Raw genomic sequence first — 25,556 nt, 5'->3', positions numbered from 1 at the left:
TGGGTTGCTGTGTGTAAGAGAAACCTGGTGGACAAGCAGCGGCAAGGACAGGCCCATCTGCTTCATCCAACCAAGTCTCTGTTACACATGCCAGGTCAAATCCTCCATCCACGATCAAATCATGGATCACAATGGTTTTATGGATCATTGACCTGGCATTGCACAGCAGCACCTTCAGGTCGTGTGGGTATCCATTGCTGATTCCAGTATCCGTCCGGTCAGGACCAGACCTGGAGGCAGGGATAGTCCTCAGACAACGACTAAGCCTGCTTCCTCGGTAATGACATGGTCTGGTCTTAGCGTAACTCCTCCTCCTACCCATGATCACTAAGATCGGTTGTCCCAGTGCACGCCCCCCCCCCCCCCCGTGGAACCTGCCCCAGCCATTTTGTTTGCTGGGACCCACTCCCAGGCAGCCCTGAACCCTCCCCTTAAAATCAAATTAAAACCTATACAAAAAAACTAACAGAACAATAAAACTATAAAAACAAAAAACAGAAAGTTACAAACACAACATAATTAAATTAAACAAATTCCCATAACCAACTAAACACCCACCCCACGCCACACACCCAAGGCCTCCCTGGAGCCCCATAGGCTGCGGAAGTGAGTATGGGGCCCGTCCCCAGGCCCAAGGTGGAGAATGGGCTTCAAGGGGGAACGGTCCTCCCCAAGACTCATAGGCAAAGCGGCAGCAGCAATGTCCCGGGCTTCCTTGGAGCCTTATATGATGTGGTGGAGTATGGGGCCCGCCCCCAGGCCCAAGGTGGAAAATGGGCTTCCAGGGGGAGCGGTCCTCCCCAAGATTCACCGGCAAAGCGGCAGCAGCAACAGATTATACCTCTCAAATTCTACATTCCAGTCATGAGTCTCATCCCACCAAGTTTCAGTAATGTCTATTAGGTCATATTTGCCATCCTGTATTATGAGCTCAAATTTGTCTTGCTCTCATACTTTGTGCATTAGTACAGAGAGCACTGGAACCATGAGACATTCCCTCCAGCTGCTTCCTTCTGCTTGTTTCCTGTCAGGAGCAGGAGTCAAGCATATGTCAGCAAATAAAACAAAGTGTCAGTGACGTTAACTCCTTATTCAAAGCAACCAAAGCAGTGCAGGTCTAGTAATCCCAGCAAGTCTTCCCAGGAGGTCTTGCCACATGAGGTAGTTTCAAGGACTGAAGGTCCCTGGCTTCCCACAGCTGCCAAAGTCCCATCTTCTGCAGGATTTCCCCCAAGCAGTCTAGACAACCAGTCTTGCTCTGCTCTTTTCATTTCTCTGTGTGTTCTAGGAGACCAGGGGGTGGGGGGGGTGAGAAGGGGAGTTGGTTGCAGCAGAATGAGGAGATGCCCTAGATTCTTCATCAACCTGCCTCATCACCACATCTTGGGCCTCCTCCTCTCCAGCCTCTTCTTCTCCCTCTGGTCACTCAACATGGTCCCACCACCAATCCCCTGGCTCTGGGCCTTCTTCCCTCGAGGACTGCCTGCTGGGGGCTCTGCCCTGCCTCTCTCCACCTGGCTTGGGGCGGAGCCTGACAGGCTTCACAAGGACTGCGGCTTCACAAGGACTGCAGCTGCTACCCAGCGGAGAAGGCTCCTCTTTTTAATTGTTTTTAAATTATATTTTATGTGGTGTTTTAAATGGTGGAGTTTTTTGTGCTTTTTATTTCTCTGTTGGGGGGTGGGATGGGTGATGGGTTGGGTATTGGTTTAATTTTAGTATAGTAAATTGTTTTTATTATTATTAGTTTCTATTTTTATTTTTTGGTATAGTTGGTATAGTTTTGAATAGTTTGTATAGTTCTGTTCTTAAGGAAAGAGGGTTAGGGTTGCCTGGGAGTGGGCCCCAGCCAACAGAATGACTGGGACAGGTTCTGCAGGGGGGAATGCACTGGGACACCCAGTCTCAGTGATCACGGGCAGGAGGAGGAGTTACGCTAAGAGCAGACCATGTCATTACCGAGGAAGCAGGCTTAGTCGTTGTTTGAGAACTATCCCTGCCTCTGGGTCTGGTCTTGACTGGAAGGATACTGGAATCAACAAGGGAGACCCACATGACCTGAAGGTGCTGCTGTGCAATGCCAGGTCAATGATTCACAAGACCGCTGTCATCCACGACTTGACCTGGCATGTGTAACAGAGACTTGGTTGGATGAAGCAGATGGGCCTGTTCTTGCCGCTGCTTGTCCACCAGGTTTCTCTTACGCACAACAACCCAGGCACCACAGTTCAAGAAGGACACTGACAAACTGGAACGTGTCCAGAGGAGGGCAACCAAAATGGTCAAAGGCCTGGAAACGATGCCTTATGAGGAACGGCTAAGGGAGCTGGGCATGTTTAGCCTGGAGAAGAGGAGGTTAAGGGGTGATATGATAGCCATGTTCAAATATATAAAAGGATGTCACATAGAGGAGGGAGAAAGGTTGTTTTCTGCTGCTCCAGAGAAGTGGACACGGAGCAATGGTTCCAAACTACAAGAAAAAAGATTCCACCTAAACATTAGGAAGAACTTCCTGACAGTAAGAGCTGTTCGACAGTGGAATTTGCTGCCAAGGAGTGTGGTGGAGTCTCCTTCTTTGGAGGTCTTTAAGCAGAGGCTTGACAACCATATGTCAGTAGTGCTCTGATGGTGTTTCCTGCTTGGCAGGGGGTTGGACTCGATGGCCCTTGTGGTCTCTTCCAACTCTATGATTCTATGATTCATTCATTTCATTTATTACGGCCATAGGCCCATACAGGTAAAAACAACACATAAATAGCAGCTTGTGCCGTAGGGGAAAAAAAGCAATCGCTAAAACACCACTATAACAATAAAACACCACTATAACAATAAAATACTATAAAATGGAAAGGCATACTACGCCTTAATTAGCTTGTAGTGCTCCTTGGCATCGCTTTTGGGAAAGGACAGCAACTAGGAACCTAGCCACCTTCAGGGTCGTGTGGGTATCCTTGTCCTGCAAGATTTGGGCGAGGTGGAATTTTGGTGGGGTACCCTCTAGTTTCTGTATGATTGATCCCAACAAATTTGCCCGTGGCACATTAAACAAGGGGCAAGTGAACATGATGTGCTGGAGCGACTCCAGCGTCACCTTATCACATTCGCACACGGCGGGGGCTTGGCCCTTTGAGAACCTATGTCTCAGGACATTGGAGGGAAAAACATTAAACCTCGCTTTGGTGAAGGCCAGTCTATGGGCAACAGTCGAAAGGGAGGAGAGGTATGATGGAACGCAGTAAGTTAAAGTGATACCAATGTTCTGGGGCGAACAAACACCTCCCCCCAGCGTATAATTTCGCTGTAAATCGATGTCATCCAGTCTTTGGCGGATCAGTCTTTGAGCAGTGATTTGGTCTAGTTTTAGGGAATCTGAGGGAGAGATTCCATAACTCAGGAGTTTGGCATGAATTCTACTAGTCCAAAGGCTAGATGTTTTATTCTGTTCTTAATCTGTTGGGAGCCACCCAGAGTGGCTGGGGAAACCCAGCCTGATAGGTGGGAAGGAAGGAAGGAAGGAAGGAAGGAAGGAAGGAAGGAAGGAAGGAAATAAATGAAGGAAATAAATAAATAAATAAATAATATTGAGTGTTCCCCATCTGGTGCTTCCCACACTCATCCAGCTGGCATCCAGCCAGTCCATGACATTTCCTGCCATTCCACAGGTTTCACTAACACAACCACTCCTGTTTCCTGTGTATCAAGGGAGCTATTATTCCCAGTACCAGGTATTCCCTTATCTGCTGTAATATTGTCTGCCTCCCCCTTAGGATTTAGTTCAAAGCTCCTTTCAGGTTTCCAAGATCTGGAGATTATTTTATTGAAGCAGAAACAGACATCCAAACAACATTTACACAGTTTACACGAAAGGTCAGCTCAGACCTTAGGTAACAGTGATTACTATTATAATCCACAATATTATGTCAACAAATAAAATATTGAGAAGATATTGAAAGACAGAAAGTAAAAACAGCAAAGCTGAATGAGAGAAAATGGAAGGAGAAAGGAGAAAAAAGGAGCCAACATTCAGTATTTCTGAAGCAGAGCCCATCAGTTACCTTGGTAAATGTTGTGTGTTCCAGAACACACTGATCTACAGTTCAGGTTGCATCTAAAGGATGCATAGGTTTTTACATAGAGCATTTTACTGAAACACACTTCATCAATTATTGCTTAACTTTGTAACTTTCTCCCTATACCAAATTTGCACTAGTCTATCATCACACTGTTTTCACTGGCTCTTTCCCAAAGTTTTAAAGGCAGGGGCAGGGGAAGGAGGAGGTGTAGGAAGGAAAGAGAGAGAGCTCATGTCTGAATTTGCCAGTATGTGACTGAATCCTGTCTGAAATTAGTGACAGTCTCGATGTGCCCTCAGGGACACATTGCAAAATACACCTGCAAAGAAAACATGCAGGGAAGACTCTTATTGAGTTGGCTGGTATAGGCTGCATATGGCAACTATTGACAAGATGGAACATGTGCAGAGGAGAGAGACTAAGATGATAAAAGGGTCTGGAAACCAAGCCTCATGAGGAACGGTTGAGGAAGTTGGGTATGTTTAGCTGGGATAAGAGGAGACTGAAGAGGAGGTATGATAGCCACCTTCAAATATTTAAAGGGCTGTCACAAGGAAAATAGAAGAAGCTTGTTTCCTCCTGCTGTGGATTCAGGTTAGAAGAAAGGAGATTCTGACTAAAGATCAGGAAGAACTTTCCGACGATAAGAACTGTTTGACAGTTGGAGGTTTTTTAACATAGGTTGGATGGTCATCTATCATGGATGATCTCGTTGAGATTCCTGCATTGCAAGGGGTTGGACTAGATAACCCACCGGGCCCCTTCCAACTCTACAATTCTGTGATTCTCTGAGTCTAAATTTGCTGTGGGAAATCCTTCACTCCTCAGATTCTCCAGACTGAGTCAAAAAGTTGATCTATTTTTCTCATACAATTCCTGAATGAGAAGACTGAGCTACTAACTAAGAGGGTCATGGGTCCTTAGAACTAGCATACACAATACAAACACAGTAACAAAAGAAACAAACAAAAACTTACAAATCTGGAAATTGGTTCCCTTAGTATAAAAGATGATTATACAATTTAACCAAATTGACCCATCTGACAATACATTTATTGCATATTAAACTATATCTACTATATAAAATAAAATTACAATGTTCAGGCTTTTCTACATAACAAGGAATTAATACATCAAAAACTGAAGACTAACAAATATTTGAGCCAAAGACAAACCTGATGTCATGAATGGAAAGTACTCATTATATCACTACCAGGGGTGCCAACCTGAATAAAATGTGGGGGGGGGAGGTAAGCCCTGCCCCACATAATTGATCACATGACACAGTGCACACACAGTACTTGAATGGCAATGCCCATTCTAGGTATTGACGACATTCATTTATGTGCTCTACTAAATCTTTTCCTTTCCAAATCTTTTTATTGGTTATTGGGGTAATGCAAAAAAGCAGAAAATTTATATTAAAATGTTAGGCTTGACAAAATGCCTACCTTCATAGCCTGCCAATTTACCTGTTCAAACTGCTAGCCACTGGGATGGGGAATGAATCAGCTGAACAGATTTCTCTTTTCCAGAGAAGCAATTGTGAGCCACACCACACATTTTATTTAATCCGAACCCAATAAATGTTCAGTATTTAGATGTGAGAACAAGATGTATACGCAGGAGTTTTAAAAATTGTCACATACAGTTTACAGCAATATATATGGTTTTAGCTAATCTGGATTATGGACACTCTGATACTAAATCTGTACTTGTCCAAACCTGACCTAGATGACAGAGTCCCAAGGTATTTCAGAGGTTCCTCTTGCTCCTGTTGGCTTTTTCCGAACACTGGAATGTCAAAGCGCAAGCCACTTCACTTCCCACCCAGTTAATCAGAATCTTATGCAAGCCAGTTGCAAGTGTGTTCCTTTCTGCTGGAGGTGAGGTGACAACAACAAAAGGAAGGTATTTGTGTTTTTAGTGAATCTGGATTAGGGACACCCTGATTTTAAATCTGTGCTTCTACAAACCTGGGCAGCAATGTGAGAAACCTTTATTAGGACCAACCAAAATGTCACTTTTGAGTTCTCCAGAACTCTTAATCAGGCTAGATATTAAGCAAAGTGGAGCAGGGTTGAAGCTGGCTTGTTCATTGGTGTGTATTGGTCACAGATAGCATGTAGGAAGAAGTTGCAGACTTAGTTGGATTAGGCTCTTCTGGGCATTATGCAGTTTTCAAGTGACACCAAGAGATGACTGGACAAAGAAATTCTGATTCCTGCATATAAAATTCTGCCATGGACTACAACTAGAGACCAGACTGACCAATAGTGGCAAAGCTGGATGAATACAAGTCAAGTGGGTGGCTATAATGGGAAGTATTAGACAAAGCAGATCACCTGCTGATCAGGAGCATACCCTGGTATTTAAAAGCGGGGGTGATCTGTGGCCTTACAAATTTTGCTGGTCTGTCTATCTATATCTATCTATCATCTATCTATCTATCTATCATCTATCTATCATCTATCTATCTATCTATCATCTATCTATCATCTATCTATCTATATATCATCTATCTATCGATATCTATCTATCTATCTATCATCTATCTATCTATCTATCTATATCTATCATCTATCTATCTATCATCTATCTATCTATCTATCTATATCTATCTATCTATCTATCTATCTATCATCTACCTATCTCTCTATCATCTATCTATCTATCTATCTATCTATCTATCATCTATCTATCATCTATCTATTTGCTTTTCATCATAAGATCTCAGAGCCATCTAGATCTCCCACCATTAGCCATGGTTCCCACATGATCTAAAACAAGATAATATAATGCTGTAGGCTTTGCATCCATTCTCCCAAATAGGTTGCTCCAGATACAGTGGTACCTTAGTTTGCAAACTCTGGTTTGCGTACATTTTGGATTACAAACACATCAAACCCGGAAGTGCGTGTCCCGGTTTGCAAACTTTTTTTGGATTGCAACCTTTTTTTTGGGGGGGGGGGATTACAAACAAATTTTTTTGGGAGGCCCTATTGGAGAAAGCGCGCCTTGGGTTACAACCTGTTTTGGTTTACAAACGGATCTCCGGAACAGATTATGGTTGTAAACCAAGGTACCACTGTATATAACTGAGGATACCAAAGTGCCTTGGGGGTGCAGGGGATCTGTGGAACAAATGTCTACACCCCTAGCCCCAAGAGGCTTTTGTGTATAAACAGCTTTATCATTGTACCATCACTGTTCAACAGTGGAATTTGCTGCCAAGGAGTGTGGTGGAGTCTCCTTCTTTGGAGGTCTTTAAGCAGAGGCTTGACAACCATATGTCAGGAGTGCTCTGATGGTTTTCCTGCTTGGCAGGGGGTTGGACTCGATGGCCCTTGTGGTCTCTTCCAACTCTATGATTCTATGAGAAAAGATATCTTAAAGGAAGGAAGGAAGGGGGTTGCCACTTGCTATGACCAGGAGAGGAACTTCCTGGGCTGCAACCACCATGGACAGCTCACTGGATTGAACCAGCCAGTCCAAAGCATCAAGTGCCTTGGAGTCACAACCCGATTCTGTGTTTTATCCCTCTGGAGTTCTGCCACGCTCCACAGTCTACACACCCGAAGCAAATGCCAGCAGCATTCACCATGGAGCTATATATAGAAGGAACAGGCTTTATGAATTAAATAACTGAATCCTTGCCCTCCTCAACATGGAAAGTCAATCTACTATTAGACACACAGAGAGACTACTAGATTCTTAGAACCAGGCAGCAGGTTTGGCACAACACACTTCACTCTCTTTGTGTGTTTTAACTTAAATTCTTACAGGCATCCAGCCAAAAAAGTATGTTACATGAAAACTGCTGCAACAATTCATAAGTGGAAGAAGCTGCATCAAGTGAAGCTATCCAGTTCAACCCACCTGTTCATAGTTTAGTAGTATCAGGAAGTGTCTGGGCAGGGAGAAAAAGAGGGAGGTGCACTGCTCCTGATTACGGGAACACAGGAAACAAGAGGCTGATCAGACAGGACACCTACGTGGGAGAATCCACTTCCTAGCAGGCTGGATGGATCATCAAGAGATTTGACAAAACAGTGGGGGTGGGGCAGAATTGTACAGGAAATTTGTAAGACACTTTGCCTGCTGAATAGTGCTATGGAAGTCACTGGTGTGCAAACACCAGTTGAAATGTTACTGGCCTGGGTTCAAAGTCCAGAAAGACACCTTTCTGGAGAACCCTCATAGAGCTGTGAAGGCCACAGCTTCCAGCCCATTCATTTGGCAGTAGAAGTTCCACTGAGACTTCATATCCTGAGTAAACACGTAGAGGATCAGGAAGAAGAGCCGCTTGGCTATTCCGGAAGTCAAATGTCCAGCTGAAGGAGGAAGAAGAGGACAGGAGCAAGGATGCGTATGCATACTAGGGTGAGGCTGGGGAGCAGGAACAGAGAAACAAAAAACACCCTAAGGGGGGAAGCGGGTGCACTTTGAATCCTTTGTCAGACTTTGCTGGGGCAAACAAAAGTAGGAGCTCTTCCAGCCCGCGGATATTAAGGGAGCCCCAGCCCACCCCGAGTCAGACAACAGAAGCGCTGGGCTTGTGGCTCCTCGAAATCCCTCAGGCGCTTTTCCTAGCTAGGAGGTCTGCTGACACGCGCGCCTCCGCCACCATTCTTCATCCACTCCCTACGCGTAGATAACCGTTTTACCCCAGGAAAAAAAGCTCCAGGGCTCATTTCTCACATTCATCAGCCCAAGACGTGAGGTCGGCTCTCAAAACGCACAAACAAGGCGTTCGGAAGCGAAGGGTTTAAAAGCGCAGGAGTGCGATCAGATAAGAAGCGCCTTCTGAAGGTCTGGCCTCCTGGCGCGGCAGGCAGAGGAGCATTTCTCTCCAGCAACCCCTTCTTGCGGAAGAGACGCCGGCAGCAGGGGCCAAAAGCCGGGGCAGCGGGGCAGCAACCGCCTCAGCTCCGCTCCTCCAGGGCATTTTGGAAACAGCTGTGATGGAAGGGAAAGGAGCCAGCGGGGCAGCAGGAATTCCAGAGGGATGCAATGGCAGGAAGGTGACGGTGCGGGAAGGAGCCCGGACTGGGATGCCTCACGGCTCCGGCATGCGTGTGTAGGTGTCCCGCGGGCCAATGGCGACGAGAGGAGGCGAGCAGCAACTCCCTCTCCCCTCCATTTGCTGGAGGGCGCGATGGGCGGTCGCCGTCCAACCAGATGGGGCTCTGGGGCCCCGTCCAGCCAGCCCTCCCGGGGCCGCGTCATGCCCAGGCCCATTCGCATCACATGCTCCCTCGAGGGCAGAAAGAAAAAAGGGGTTCTCCCATCCCCACCCCGTTTCCGTATAGCTATATATAAGGCGAATCCCTCTCTGTTCCTCCAGTGACACAAAGAGTCAGAGAAAAGGAAGCACCTGCTCCTATTATCTTATTTTAATTTTATTTGCATTCTGTTCATTTCTCCCATGCAAAATAAAAACTCCTAGGTTTGCATTACTGGAGCTGAAAGGGGAGAGAGAGATTCCCTCTCCTGTGACTGGCTTGCTTTCTAGGGTGGAAAGGAGGAGAGAGAGACAAAATAAATTCTGGAAGCGACCGCTGAGAAAACCAACTTTGTCTTGGCCAGGCTGATCTCTGAGAAGGCGAAGAGGAGAAGCGCTCAAGGAAAAGGTGAAGTAATGAATTCTGGGGGAACTTCAGTTTTCCAAGTCTTTTTACACCAACTGTTTGTTTTTCCTAAGTCTGTAATGAATGGGTCGGCAGCCCCACAGAAGATCTCTGGTGGTTTTCAGAGAGCAGCATTTCCTGGGCAATGCAGAGAAAAGAAATCCGAGGACCGGTTGATTTGTGCATTCGCCTCTGTTTGAATTGGCTGAGCAAGAGGCAGTTTGGAGCAGGGTAGTCCTGCCACCTCTTTCAAAATCCCAAACAAATCCTGGGCTTCACCTGATTTGATATCTCTAGTTGGGGGAATTTGGTGTATTTCAAATATCTCATTGTTACACTGGAGGCAGGCTTGTGATGTAGTCCTAGAATCATAGAATGGTAAGATTTGGAAGGGAATCTTTGGCCCAGTGTGGGGCTCGAACCCAAGACCCTCAAGATCTACTAACTGAGCTGTCGGGAAAGAAGTTCCCAGGATTGGGTGTGTGTTGGATGGTGGGGATGAAGACTCCTACTGGGAAAATGTGCCCATTAAACTTCCCCATAAGCAGGAGGCGGGTCCATTCTTCCAAGTTCCATTGAACTAAATGGCGTGACTCCCATTCATTCCAATGGGGCTGGTGAAGGAGCAGAAGCAGCGCCACTGAAGGGGACTGGGCAGGGGAGGCCGGCCCAAGGCATTTCGGCCAAAAGGGCACCAGGGAAGGTCGGCCCTGAAAGATTTGCTGCCTGATAGGCCCGCTCCCCTTGCTCGGCAGGGCGCCTGGGGCGCATCCCAGGAACCAAGGCGGACAAGTTCCGCCCGGCTCTGCCCAAGGCCGCCGGGTTGGGCGCTTCCAGGCCGGGCCGGCAGGATCCGCCGGGGCCTTGCTCCCGAGGAGCAACTTCACTCAGCCCTTCTTTCGGGGGGAGGTGGAGAAATGCCCTTTGGGGCTTCGCCCCAGGCGCCAGGCCCACTCCCTCGAAAGCCTCTCGTCAGCCGGCTCGTCCGCTCCGGGGTCGGACAGTCCCTGGCCTTCGCCTGATCGGAACCCGCGACCCGCAGCCTCGCTCTTCTTCTTCGCATCTCCAGCAGCTCGGCCGAGCCACGAGGGCCGGGCCCGGGGTTCTCTCTCGGCCGCGCCTTGGTGCCCGCCGCCGGGCCGCCGGCTGCTCTTTGGGACTCCGGCGAGCGCGAGCCCTTTCTCGCGCGCGAAGGCGCTTCGCCGGCTGCCGCCCCCTCCTCCTCCCGCGGGGGAAACGGCGCGGAGCTCGGCGGCGCCTCTGGCGGAGGAGTCCCCGCCCGGGCCGGAGCGCCCTCGGCGCCAGGTCGCCCCGTCGGAATTGGGCCTCGGGGAGGTGGGGAGGAGGAAGGGCCGCGGGGCGGACGGCGCCCCCTCGGCCTCCCCGCCTCGCCCCAGTCCCAGCGGCGAGGGGGGCTGCGGAAGCCGCTTCGACACCTGCGGCGGAATGAGGCCGGGAGACCTCGGAGGACAGAAGGACTCTAGGCTCGCTCTGGCTCGTGTGAAATGTTCCCCGCGCAAGTAGAGAACCCTCGCTGCACGTAGAAATGTAGCGCCTCAGGGACCCTGATGGATTTTCTGCTTGCGGGGAGGTTAGTTTGAAATGCGATCTGCTCCTCGCGACACGGAAAGGCACGCTCCCTTCTGCTGCCTTCGAAGAGAAGTCGCGCCCTGTCCCTCACGGCCGATTTCGCATCCCACGAGCTCCGGGACCCCGAGGATCTTGCTGGCGGGCGTGGGAGGCGGGCGGGCGCTCTTCCGCCAAGGGTGGGGCTCGCCGGCAGCGCTGGGGTCTCGGCCCATGCTCCTCGGGCGCCATCTCTTTGCAAAATGCCTCCTCCTCCTCCTCCTCCAGCAGGTTTCCCAGAGGCGGCTGCTCTCCCCGCTGCCTCCCTCCTCCCTTTCGTAGCGCTCGGCGGGTGTGCGCGCACCAGGACTCAGTGTGCGGGTGTATGTTAGTAAGTACTGTAAGCAGAGAAGACAACTTGCCGGAAGCTCCTGACCTGAACCTCGATTTTTAGGTACTTTGCCGACGGAGGATGCGTGGCTTTCTCTCTCGGAGAGGAAAGGAAAGCGGCTGCAGTTCTTGAAGGACGCGACCCCCTGCCCAGTTCAGGGCTGTCCTGGGACACAGAATCCTTGGTTCTGTTGCCCACCTAGGCACTCCGCTTGCTTTCAGCTCAGAAGATTGCTCTGGATTTTGTGTGTGTGTGGCGGGGGGGTGGGGTAGGGACGAAGTGGGGAATCCACGCGTGGGAGCTCCGTCTCCGCTTCAAAGCGCGTCTCACGCACCCACACGCTTAGGAGCAAAAACTTATCGTGTCTTCCTTCGCAGGTTCCAAAGACTCACAGCAAAGCGACGATGTTCCCCAGGCTCTTTCACCAGTGGAGTTTCCTGGTTTTTATACTGAGTTACTGTGTACCCTCCTCTGAGAGATCGCTGGAAGGGAATAGCCGCAGACTGTAAGTTCCAGTTTGATCTTCCTCTCCTCTATCATTACAGTTGGAGTGGTTGGGGAGGGAATTTTGATACAACAACAGCTCTGATCTCCTCTTTCTAACAGTGGCATTTCAGCTTTTCACAGGGGAAAGTGCCTGAAACGTCTTAAACCAGCTGCTTATGAAGTCATTGGTCAGGGATACAGATTTTATTCAACCTTTAAAGAATAATAGCAATAAGGACAAGTTTAATTTTAGAAAAATAACAGATAAGGAACTATCCCTTTCACTGCTTCCAGTTTTTTTAAAAGTGATGCTGGTTCTCTATATGCATAGGAAGATATTTTTCAAAGTGTGATTATGAAGACTGTTTGGGGACAGCATAATATTTGGAAGAGTTGAGAACAGTGATGGGGTTGGGGAGAATCTCACTCAGTGATTCTTGGCAATGCATAAGAGGAACAATTGCTGTCCTTAAAGGACACAGGGTGGGTGGGGAGCAGAGCCTCACTTGTGTACAATTACAAATATACACACAGACAGTATTCATATTACAGGAATGCTACAATAGCAGACACACTACAGACTTCAGATGTGGAAAATTGGGCTATAGGCATGTTGGCCTAGGTCCCAGCTACACTGTGGGAGAATATACATGACACTTATATCACAGACATTGCCTTCGCCCACCTTGGTACCGTGACAGTTAACATTAACTTTCTGGTCCAGAGTTAAATATCTGATTTAGTGAGAGTTTTGAGATAAGAGAATCTGAGAAAGAACCCAAAACATGTATGCTCCCCCACTGCCCCCATGTCTATTAATATGAATCATATGCCTGCATATGTAAACAAAACAGAGAAACCACCCATGTCATTAATCCCGCACTGTGGTTACGAACTAATGATCAATAGATTTCTAGTTACTTAAGATCCTGATCCTGAAATCTCTTTATGCTGGTTTAATTATTCGGAAGGGGAGTGTCCAATAAGTTCAGAAGCCAAGTATAAACCAACAATTTTAGGAACCCATATATTCCATAAACTTAGAAGTAACAGTGCTGCTTATTAGCTTTACGCTGTTTTACTGCTTTTATTTCTGTTTTTAGGCTCTATTTTTATATTAGTGATTGATGTTTCTGGGGGTGGCATTTATATGTCTAAGGGACTTGCCTGATGCAGTACATTGATTGCTGGGATTACTGATAATAAATCCATTCAAATTTGGTTGGAAAATGCATGCATGAACTTTGTCCCAAAATGCAATCTTTAAACCTCCTTGAGCAATGTGGGTAGAGAACACTGTCCTGAAGATAAAGCTAAAGGACATTCTCTTCCCCTTGTTAACACTAGTTACGTCTTTTATTTGGAAATGCTGTGTGGTATTCAGCTAGGTTTTACTCAGATTGGGCATATTAAAATTAATGGACCCAACTTTGACATGTTCATTAATTTCAGTTGATCTGCTATGAGTAAAACTAAGTTGAACGCCACCCCATGCTTCTCACCGCAGCTAATAAGAAAATCCATGTTTGGATTTGTGTTGAGCCTTTCCCTTGGAACCAGTCCTATATATCTTTCTATTAATCTGGGCTCCCTTTCTTCTGAGGCAATGCTCCCCACCACAAATCTCTGATTATTCCCTCTCCACTAAATGTTACCAAGGCAAAATTCGCAGTCACACACCCCTTGGTGCTAACCCAGACTGAGTCACTGTGTGTGAAGCGATATTCCTGAACAAAGCCCACAAACAACAACAGCCTGCCATATTACAAAGAACAGCTGTTTTGAGTTGATTGGTAACTTAGTTTGGTAGGCTATATACTGAACGCAGCAAGCTGCTAAAAACAGATTTGGTCCCAAAGACCGTAGCCTCTGCCTGTCCTATAGTGCTAACTCCAAGCCAACCTCCAACTGTGGAATGAAAGAGTAAATTGTGGAAGAGGGGCTTCACAGGAGTCTGTAAACATGAGAATGCCACCAAACCCACAAAGTACCTTACAGATCAGTAAACATTCTAGTGATAGAAAGTTTCTTGGCATGTATTTTCCTAAAGACTCCAGGAAGAGAAGGCAAACTGCAGTTCCGAGAAGCGAGCTTTTTGGAGGCAGTGAAAGAGAAATTGGGCCAGGACGACTGTCTGAAGTTATGGTGATCAAGACATCAGGAGTGGACACTTTTCTAATGATGACTGGTTAACCATTTTTCCTTTGGGGATTAGCAGTTTAACCCAGCCAGTGTGTTTATGATGCTGAATTCATAGCAGTCAGTACTGTGTACATGAGACTGAATGATAGCTCTGTGAATGCGGCATACAATGTATACAGTAATTTGTGTGGGTACTTCTGGGCAGCGAGAAACCATAAGCTCTCAACTCTTCTCTCAAAATTGCTTACCACATGTTAGCATTGCATTAACTGCATCTGGTTTGGGGTCAGAATTCTTTCATTTAACATGGCTTGCAGGCTGGAAGGGATCTCTAGTGGGTTATCCTAATAATTTCGAAATCTTCAATCTTTCTGTTTTTAGGAACTCAACAAGTAATCCACCCCAGTGATTAGGCACACATGAAAAGTTTAATAGTTTAATCTTTTCCCAGTCCATACAGTTCCATGGAATGGGAGAAATAATTACATTTCTTATAGCCTGTGTTATGGTTCTATTATTTATATTTATATTTATATTATTATTTAAATGACATCATTTACTAGGGCCTTCCCAAGATGTTCTGGTTCCTGCTGTATTGGGGTGTGTTTTTTAAAGAGTGTGGGATGACCTTTGTCCCCACCACTTCCCCTTTTTGGTCACAGATTACTACAGTCATACCTCGGGATGAATACGCTTCAGGTTAAGCATTTTCGGGTTGCGCTCTGCAGTGACCTGGAAGTAACGGAGCGCGTTACTTCTGGGTTTCGCTACTCGCGCATGCGCAGACACTCAAAATGATGTCACACATGCGCGGAAGTGGCGAAACACGACATGTGCAGACGCGGGTTGCGTTCGCTTCAGGATGCGAACAGGGCTCCGAAACGGATCCTGTTCACATCCAGAGGTACCACTGTATTCCTCAGAAGCATTTACAGTAGCGGCGTACACATTGGTTCAACACACTGAATGGTTATTTTAAAACAATTAACTGGGTCCATGAACTATGTGAATGCACATGAATGTCAATCTTAAATGCACAGAGGCAAGCTGTGCATTATTATTATTTTACTTTAACAGGGGGGGGTGCATGCATGCATCTCTCACATACATCATTTAACTACCGGTAAATTAGACGAGAAGGGGTGGGGGTGGAGAGATGAGAGTTGGAGAGACCAAGGTGGGGCAAGGTGAATTCTTCACATTTATTTGGATGGGTCAGCCAGGCTTTTGGCTTCTAAATTTTTAATAAAGTACCTAATTGTTTGGATTGTTAAGAAGGGAGAAGCATCCTGAGAAATTCTGAAAGCACTGCAAGATATGTCGCTTTGGACAAATATGATAAAAATAGTAGCTAAGAACTAACTGGACCTTCAGTCCCTTTAACACTGCAATTTTAAGGGTACATGTTTTAGTGCAGTGTATCATACTGCTTGAGGTACATGCCTTCTCTTCAACCCTTTTGCCTTCCCATGAATCTACATGTTTTGTTTGTTTTTAGGTTCATGAGTGTGCTTCTAATGTTAGTAGCTTGCAGTGTTTGAAGTGACCTTTAAGTGAAGGGACTTCCACACTATAACTAAGCTATTGCAGTTTATGAGCTGGAATCACATAGAGTTTTATCAGGCCTGTATAAACCATTTTAGTTAGTGTGAGAGGTGTTACACTTTGGTAACATCAACAAGGTGTCAATTAGTACACATAACTTTCATTAAAATGCTAAAACTGACTGTATCAATGGGATCCCCAAGCACTTGGCAATGAGCACATACAAAGTCAAGTCTGATTGCCGCTGAAGACACTGTTTTTCCACTGAGAGTCTCATCTAGCTCTGTTGCTGCCAGGGACTTCCTAGTTTGGAGCTCAGCCTCTTAGCCACTAAGGCTACAACCACTCTAAAGATCAGGCCAGAGCAAATACCACAGGCAAGACCTTGTTATAAACCTTGACACAACTCTTTTAAATGAAGTTACTCCACACATGCAAGTCATCAAGTGCTGAGGAATCAAGTTTTGAGAAATGAATAAATGAACATCAATCCAAGTGGCGATGGGGTGGTAATAACATTTCATGTTGGTATTTAAGACCTCTTAACCTCTGCATGTTACACAGAGAAATGCCGGTCTCTACATTCAAAATACAGTGGTACCTCGGGTTACATACACTTCAGGTTACATACCCTTCAGGTTACAGACTCCACTAACCCAGAAATATTACCTCGGGTTAAGAACTTTGCTTCAGGATGAGAACAGAAATCATGCAGCAGCGGTGCAGCGGCAGCAGGAGGCCCCATTAGCTAAAGTGGTGTTTCAGGTTAAGAACAGACCTCCAGAACAAATTAAGTTCTTGACCCGAGGTACCACTGTAGTCTCTATGGAGATCAATGCATCAGGCAGCAAGTTGATATATGGTTCTCATTGCTGCCATGTTTCTCGATAAAATACATCAACATGCCTACCTCATTAAGAAACAGAGTAGTGACATCCATTGACTTGACCAATAGGAGTCCCCTCATTTATAATATGATATAATATGTTTGTGCAATAACCATGTGAATGCCTCAGCACATTCCACTAGTAGCAGACTGGAAGGACAGCTACTTGTGGCACCTTTGGGATCTACAATCCCACTTCCCTTTTCCCCTGTGCAGTTCACAATGCATCCACCTTACCCTGAGGCAGAAACACACATTTTCCCATAGTTAATTACTTCCCAGGCAACGCTTAGATCACTTGTTGGATCACAATATGGTTTCTGTGGACCACATTTTCTTAACTCCCTTGTTATTCCAGTCTGCACTCTTGCAAAATGCCTGGTTAAACCATTGCTTAAGTAGCCTAGAATTGAGGAAGCTGAGAAAATGTGATATAGACTGCTCTTGTTGTATAAAACAGTAGTTTAGGAAAGTATTATGTACATAGAAACAAATTAAGAGTGCCTAACAGGATGGGTGCTGCTGAGGAAAAGTGGTTAATAGAGAATATAAGACTGAGGCATTGAGTAAATCTCCTGACATCTAGGCTAGCTTGGAGCATGTATGCCAAGAAACTGTATTCTACATGAGAGATGGCCACCTGATGAACAGCAGACCAAATATTCCCTTCAAATCACTCATCATCCAAAGTTGTTTTATTCAGTCTCTAGTAGTGCTACTAGATTATAATCAAGAGATGGTAAGTGGTTTGCCAATGGCTTAACTTCAAAGGAAAATAAAAAGGCATTTTTTTCAAGTGGAAAGAAAGAGCTAACCCATGTGGCAACTGCCCCCAGATTTTCACATAATGCTCTGTCTATAGCTGGGTGCATGTGCACCATGCATAAAATCGTTCTTGCTGCTCCATAAATTTATTATGGGGCCTGACCAATGATAAGGTTGATTCATTTGGCAGCATACACTTCTGAGTCACAGACTACCACCTGAAGAGTAGAATCCCCCAGAGAACATATAAGTTGGTCATCCTGTTCCAGTAATTGAAAATCATAAAAACAGGTTGATACATCCTCAGCACATGGTCTCCTTTGCATCATGTTCTGGTGACACAGTTCTTCACCAAGTACTTGTTCAATCTATGTACAAAAAAACATCCCCATACTTTAGACAGGGAAGGGGCTTGCACACCACAAGTCAACAAAGCGTCTCCACTGAGAGAACAAATATGTCAGCGTCTATTCATATAATTAATCTATTCATAAAAGAACATTAATTTCTTTTAAACTAAAGGAAGTTCCTATCTCAGAAATCCATGCATGATGCATCTGCATAAGAATTTGCATTTCTAAGGACCCATTTTGATATTACAGCAGTGGAGTTGCTGCTGCAATGTGTCTCTTCCCTGGGCTACTCTGGTGACATCAGAAGGATGAGGTCACTTGGGAAAAGGCCACGGCAGAGCTTCACAACATCCCAGCATTGTTCTTCCTGAAAATTAGAATAATGCTGGCATGGAAATGAGTCATGCTAAATCTTGCCACCCCCACATGATCTCAGACTTCTCATGCTACCAGAGTGGTGCAGGAAGGAGACATTTTCCACTGGTCCATATCATAAAGTTTATGTCAGAAGACACCCTGACATAAGACTGCTTTGGGGATAATCTGTTTGGAAATATTTGCCCGTATTAAGTCAAAGAATGCATAAGCTGAATTTTTATTCCCCTATGATACATTATGCCCATGTCTTTTGCAACTTTATGTGGTTGTCTTTGATAGCTAAGACTGCTCAATAGGTCGAGTGTAAGATAATTCGCAAATTATTTCAATTTTAGATCTTCTATTTCTGTAAGGAAAAGTGAACCAAAAGTAGCTCATATCCAAGGAAATGCTTTAGAGGTGGAAGGTTTCACTGTACCCAGAAAGGAATAGATTTGGCTAAACTGATTTAGCAACATTTCTTTTTTTATTGAAGTATGGATTTGCTTTTTTTCAAGCAGCAAAAGGACAGTATCAGAATACCAGCTGTTGCACGATAAAGGAAAGTCTTTGCAAGATATTCGAAGACGAAACTTCCTGCAAAATTTAATTGAAGGGGTTAACACAGCCGAGATCCGGGCTATGTCAGAGGTATCACCAAACCCTAAACCTGCCACCATCGCAAAGAATTATGCTGTCCGGTTTGGCAGTGAAGATGAAGGCAAGTGCCTGACTCAAGAGACGAACAAAGCCCAGACGTACAAAGAGCAACCTCCTAAGGCTCCAGGAAAGAAAAAGAAAGGAAAGCCCGGGAAACGTAAAGAGCAAGAGAAGAAAAAAAGGAGGATTCGTTCAGCCTGGCTCAGCTCAAGAGGGTCTGGCAGTGGAATGACACAAATCCCCCTATTGGACATCTTTGGAACTACACATATCAATACAAGGTAATGCTCTTCAGCCTTAATGCAGAAGGTAAGAATTTAAATGTCCAGGGTCTACCCAAGACAATAGGATGCCTAAAATGGAAAACTCAAATGGTAATCAACATGGGCAGAATGCGTTGCAAAGTTCTCCTATGCAATTCCATTGATGCAAACTGGAGATGTGCAAGGGAGTCTGGTTCTTGGATTGAAGGAGAAATAAATGATGTTGAAAATGTGCTGTTTCCAGCAGTTATACCTTGCCTCATAGTATGACTGTCTCTAATCCCCATTTTTTTCTACATCACTTAGAGGGTGAAAATTATTAAGCTACTTCCTCTTCTACAAGAGCAGTAGCTCCCCACTTCTTTAAGGTAATTTGGTTGCTTTAAGCTACCAAGATAAATGTCTTCCTTTTGGAGATACAGTCGTACCTCTGGTTACATACTTAATTCGTTCCGGAGGTCCATTCTTAACCTGAAACTGTTCTTAACCTGAAGCACCACTTTAGCTAATGGGGCCTCCCACTGCTGCCGTGCTGCCACTGCACGATTTCTGTTCTCATCCTGAAGCAAAGTTCTTAACCCGAGGTACTATTTCTGGGTTAGTGGAGTCTGTAACCTGACGCGTATGTAACCCGAGGTACCATTGCAGGGAGAGGGGCAGCAAAACAGTGTTTGCCTTTGAGTCAGTTCCTCAGTAGCAAAGTTACCTGGACAAAACTCCAAGCTCTTAGATCCCTCTTTAAGGAATTAGTAACTACGTAACAACTATATTTACTAGTCCTTGAAGGCGGGCAAATTAATTTCAGAGAGATTTGTATTTGTGCTAGGGAAAATCAAGCCCTTTACAACTTCTGCACATTTTAAAAATGCAACACGGTTTTTCTATAATGAGAGGCGTTTCAAATTTTAGGATTATGAGATGATAGTCTACCTTATATCTTTCACAGATATAAAAAGTAAGCTATGTCCCCCCCTTGTCTTTAACAATTTACACCATTTTTGAAAAAAGAAAAAACCTCACTGTTTGTATCCTTAGGGGAGAACATGGAAAGTTTCTCTTAGTAATATCTGCTAACACCAGCCAGCCTTTCTGCCATAATATTTTCCCTGTCATTAGGACTTGTTAGTTCAGTTCCAATTTTGCTGCCAGCTTGTCAAACAATTACACTGCTGCTGAAAAATGTGGAGCATTGCCCCGGGGGTAGAGAAACATGTTTCTCTCATGTATGACAAGCTTCTTTAAAAAGAGTAAGAACTGCAACTTTGCACAGATTCCATATCATCATTTTCTGAAAGAATTGTGAAAGCTCTCATTCTTTCACTCCCCTTTAACTCAAAGAAAATATAAAGATTTTTATTTCAGCCAAAGATTTCAGGATTAAACATTGCAATATGGAAATTCTAAACATGCTTACTCTGAAATTCAAAAGAGTTCAACAGGATTTGCTCTCTAACAGGTGTGCTTCTTAGGAGTGAATCTTATTTTCTTACATTTGTAACCTACCTTTCTTCCAAGGGTCTCAAAACAAAGAGCATGGAGTCATCCCTTTTTAGCTAGTATATAGACTATTGACTTATTTGTAATATTAGACACTCAGTTTGCAGCAACAGGCAAATTTAACCACTATTTATATACTCCTGACACAAGCATTACTAGTCTCCTGTAAATATGTGGAAACGTAATAAACAGAGGAGGCACCAGACCACAAGATGCACCTAGTTTTTGGAGGAGGAAAACAAGAAAAAAAAATATTCTGAATCTCAGAAGCCAGAACAGCAAGAGGGATCACTGCGCAGTGAAAGCAGCAATCCCTCTTGCTGTTCTGGCTTCTGGGATAGCTGTGCAGCCTGCACTCGCTCCATAAGACGCACAGACATTTCCCCTTACTTTTTAGGAGGGAAAAAGTGAGTCTTATAGAGCAAAAAATACGGTAATATTTGGGTTCCTGTGTGGGCAATACCTACAGATACACAAGGTGTCACTTTTGTATTATTTGAACTGCAGGACTCAAATATAACTCATGGTCATCCACATGTCAAAATTGGCCTAATCTTCATGTAGACGACTTACTATTCACAATAACCCATTCCCAGAGATTTTCTAAGTTTATTCTTAGGACTTGCATTTCTATCCACATTTTTTTGTGGCAGTCTTTTTATTTTATTTTATTTTTTGCTGCCCATGGTAACCATTTTGTCCTAGCACCTACCGAACTTCAACCACTATGAGTACTGGCATCACATTTTTTTCCAAAAGTAAAACTGTCTGCCTGTTTCAGTGGTAAAACAGCCTTCCATTGGTGCAATGTGACTTCCCCTTCTTCTTCTCCTCTCCCCTGCAGCTCCTTTGGACTACCTTTCAGGGGAGGATGCGAGGGATGAAGAAGAAGGGGAGGTTCTATCACATTCAGTCCACTCATGCGATGTTGGATGTAATCCATTGTGTTATAAATATTTTGCAACATTTGAACCAACATTGCTGCGTCCAAAGGATACCCAAAACGCTCAAAGCGTTTCTAGATTGGGGCTTGTCTCAAAACATTTTTGTTTTCAATATAATAGTTTATGAGTATTATAGGGCCTGTAAGGACTTTGAACACTTGAGATATTTAAAATATATCTTTTAGAAAAGGAAGTGTTTAAGCACAAGAGCAAAATCCCTTCTCTGTCAAATAGAATGTAGAATTTCAGCTTCTGAGCTTCCAAAACAGCTTTACCTGATGCAGTGCTAATAAGATGGCAAAAAATGCGTGTTCCCACAATGTTAATCAAACGACAATCAACCTTAAAGACTGGTAGAACATTTCCAGGAAAAGTGACTTCAGTTATCTTTTCATGATACAACTCTGCTTTCCCCCTCAAATTGCAGATTTTAAAATGCTTTCAATTATTTTCCTCATACACAGTATAAGAGAAATCAAGGTGTGAACTTGTCTTAATATAGTGCAGCCAGCATTCAAAGTGGTTGTTTAATTTGATCAAGGTAGTAAAAAAACCAAAACCTGGACATGATTGTTATTTATACACTCTGAAGAAAGGCGAAAGGTCTTAAGAGGTGCACTTAAGAGTCTAATGCAACAGGCCATGGCGCTCCAAGCTGAAATTCTCTTCATTCTCCAAAAAGAATGAAAGCTTGCATCTGATAACTTGCAATCTGCTTATCACTTCCATGGATTTGTGTGTCTTATGTCAGGATCTTAGGTGAATAAAGAAAGCTGCTTGAGGGCTGATGTGTGAAAATCCTCCAGCTTGGCAGGATGACACAGAAAACCAGGCTACCGCAGCTTTGCCTAAAGGTTGTTTGCTCATCTTTAATAAATGGTCACCTATAACCCACCCCTATTCCTTCATTTGGCTGTTTTGGTTCTTTCTCCCGGTCCTTTCCCCATTTTTCAAGTTGTAAGCCAGTCACTCACCTTGGGAACACAGCTACAGATGCTGTGCACAGATATCCCCAGAAATGGGAACAGACTTTTCTGAAATATATCTCACGAAAGAGTCAAAGGCAGACTGGAGAATTACAGGTCTGGGCAGAATAAATCTTTGCCCAATGGCCACCCTCAGCAGCAAATGTAAAATAAGTAACAAAGATGGAACAGATCTTGAACAGGATGTCATATGTAGGCTCAAACATAGGAAGCAAAGCTCAACAGGCCTGAATGGAACTTGGCTGCCTAGCCTGGATTTGGAAGGTGGATTTTTCACAATACCTAGTTTTAGATTTGTTTTAGTAGCACTATATTAAATTGTGATTAAAATGTGATGCATTGCTAATGACTGTGCATTGAGGGAGGGGGTCTCAGGAGAGACCCAGCTGCAAAGGATCAGCTACTTGGAATTGATCTCTAATACTTCACATTGCTAGTTTCATAGTACTGAAAACCATGCACAGTAGAGACAGAACAACAAAAACCAGAGTTGTTCATCATCTCTTCCAACAGGCACACCCTGTTGTGAGACTATAAATGTTGTGTCCAATTATTTTGTATGGGAAAATATTAATTCCCCCCATTTCTCTTCTCTTTCTTTGCAGGAGGCGTTGACATCGTCAGCTGAGATTTTTGGAAAACACACTGCAGTATTCTGTAATAGTCAACATATGGAAAGTGTTAGAAGTATTTATTATCTGTAAATATTGTAAATGTATCAGAATAAAACGTTGGCCACAGATGCTCTCCAAAACTGCACATTTGAACATTGTGAATATTGGGAGATTCTTTTTGTGCAAAGACAATTCTTGTTGTCCATTTACCATAATTTATTTTGTTGAATGATGTATTTATTTCCATGAACGTTTATCTTGGTGCTGCTGACTTTCTATAATTTTTGTAACATAATGCACTTTAGATATACATTATGTCTTTTGTTGATACGACATAAATAAATGGTTCCTTTTTTATTGGTTTTAATGAGTTGCCCAAGTACAGTTGTTTAAAAAACAAACAAATCTTCCACGCATGTATAAAAGGCGGTATTTTTACAATATTTTTTTTAAAGGCCAATAAAATATAATGTAGTTAAAATCATATCATGATGCAGAGGAAGAAGTGTGTCCTCTTAAGATCTCAAGGACAAGGAACAATCATTTCCCCCTTTGCGGCATCTGAAAATAGTCTTCAAACCTAATATGTTTATATTGGTTTTGCTTCCATTTTCATATTAGTTTTTAGTTAGAAATCACTAACGATGTATTGTGCTCCAGTATCTGGCATTAAGGCAGTGGAGAAGCTGAACTGGTGTCTAATACTTGTGGAAAAGAATTCTGCACAGGGGGATGTGCTTCAGTCTTACAGGGCTTACATGGAAACACAAATTGATCTCCAAAAGTGTTAGTCCAGAGTTTCCCAAGGCAGAGCACAAGGGATGGAGACAGACGGAGGTCAGGTTGGACAGTGGGGAGGAAGTTGTAGCTCCTCAGCATTCATCCAGCAACAAAAACCTGGCAGAAAAATGCAGATGAGACCAAAGGGGCTTAATGCAAGCCAGGAATCCATTGCTGCCTTGGAGCATCTGAAGTCTGAGTTTTTATAAATCTCCCATTAGAATTTCCCACCTCATTCCAAGTTTATTTCCAGATGCTGCTACTTCTATTACACAGGAATATACTAAAATACTCAATAGATTCTTCCTTCCCTACAGAGTTTATTGGAGGTACAGTTTGGTCTTCCCCAATATCTAGTATGCTGATTCTGATGCCCCTTGTCTTAGGACATAGGAGTGGCTGAATGCATGGAGAATGTGTGAAATATCCAACACAGTGGCTAGACTTTGGGTAGACCAGCAATTCCAAGCCCAGTTTGGATTCACACTCAGCAATGTCTCCTAGTTCTAAGAGAAATGATTAGGCCTTGAAGACTGGTGGATACAGTCTTTGTTTCCTACTGTGGGTAAATAATCATTGAGAAACAAGCTGACAGCTCATATTTCAAGTGTCTTGACATGCAGGTCAATCCTATCTGTATTTCCCAAGAAGCAAATTCCACTGATTTCAATGAAGCCTAATCAGAAGTACACATGCATTAGATAACAGTCTTAGACTAGTTTAGGGCAGCAGGGGAGCTAACAGACACCCTGATAAACGTGCTAGTCTTTCAGATAGCATCAGTTCCTCCAAACCAGCGACCTACCCTTGCAGATCAAGGCTGTTTCTTGCCAGCCAGCTGCACAGCTCACTGCCCAAGTAGAAACTGCCAAGCGGATTTTGCTGCTGCCATATGCACCAGTGGAAGCATGTAGGCATCAGCTGCAAATTCCATTAGCTTAGCGTAGTCACCAGCCAAAAGTCATTAAAAGTCAGCAATAAAGCTGTATAGATGGATCCTTTTCATTTGGCACAACATGGTAATATTCCCACAATTCTTATCACACATATGCACACTTGTTTTGTATATACACATATACTCCGCATGGTCTGCACAGGCTGGAAGTTGCTCTCCAGAGATGTTGTGGATTGAGCTTGAGGCCTTGAGAGGAAATCCCACCATTTGCACCCATGAGAAATTTCCTTCTAATGCAAACCACATCTCCAGATGAAATATTTTCCTCAAAATGGCAGTAGAGGACAAAAAGGGCAAGTTCCACCTTGAAGCCTTTTGGGTCAGTGGTTGATCAGATAAGGAGGATGGTTTTAAAAGAAAAAGGGTATAAGGTGATGCCTGCCCAGCACTAACCCTGGTCTGAGTCAAGTCTCCTGCAAACGACATTAACTTCTTTTTTTAAAGTCGTGCACCTTTTGGACTAACTTCTTAGAAATGCATCACCTAAAATCAATATACAAACAGGTTATTAAAAAATGGACTTTTTTCTCTTCTGTTCTCTAATACACAAGGATCCTGTATGCTTCACTTAGCAACTGCTGAATTTTAATTTTTTTTTTAAAAAATCTTTCCTTCTTTGTCAACCTGACATCTGAACAACAACTAGTACAGTGGTACCTCGGG

At 44.2% G+C, this 25,556-nt stretch overlaps 2 protein-coding genes across 7 annotated transcripts in view; both read left to right on the top strand.

Moving 5' to 3' along the window:
* LOC310763441 (potassium voltage-gated channel subfamily KQT member 1-like) overlaps positions 1 to 25,556 on the top strand; it is a 793,949-nt gene that overhangs the window by 253,280 nt on the left and 515,113 nt on the right. The gene's annotated exons all lie outside the window — the stretch shown is intronic.
* Positions 9,334 to 23,525, top strand: PTHLH (parathyroid hormone like hormone). 6 transcript variants are annotated; one of them, XM_083616061.1, is made up of 4 exons: positions 9,334 to 9,706; positions 12,038 to 12,165; positions 18,713 to 19,135; positions 23,150 to 23,525. In XM_083616061.1, exons 2-4 carry the CDS (start codon positions 12,065 to 12,067, stop codon positions 23,157 to 23,159), a joined length of 534 nt encoding a protein of 177 aa, XP_083472187.1. In that variant the 5' UTR covers positions 9,334 to 9,706; positions 12,038 to 12,064; the 3' UTR covers positions 23,160 to 23,525. The 6 variants fall into 6 exon arrangements, with proteins under 6 accessions (XP_083472187.1, XP_083472190.1, XP_083472189.1 ...); XM_083616064.1 differs by having other exon boundaries at positions 9,349 to 9,706; positions 18,716 to 19,135; XM_083616063.1 differs by lacking the exon at positions 9,334 to 9,706 and adding an exon at positions 11,013 to 11,294.

This window comes from Podarcis filfolensis, assembly GCF_964270895.1.
Source record: "Podarcis filfolensis genome assembly, chromosome: 5".
Lineage (NCBI taxonomy): Eukaryota > Metazoa > Chordata > Lepidosauria > Squamata > Lacertidae > Podarcis > Podarcis filfolensis.
Note: the sequence above shows the minus strand (reverse complement) of the source record. Positions and strands in the feature narration are given on the sequence as shown.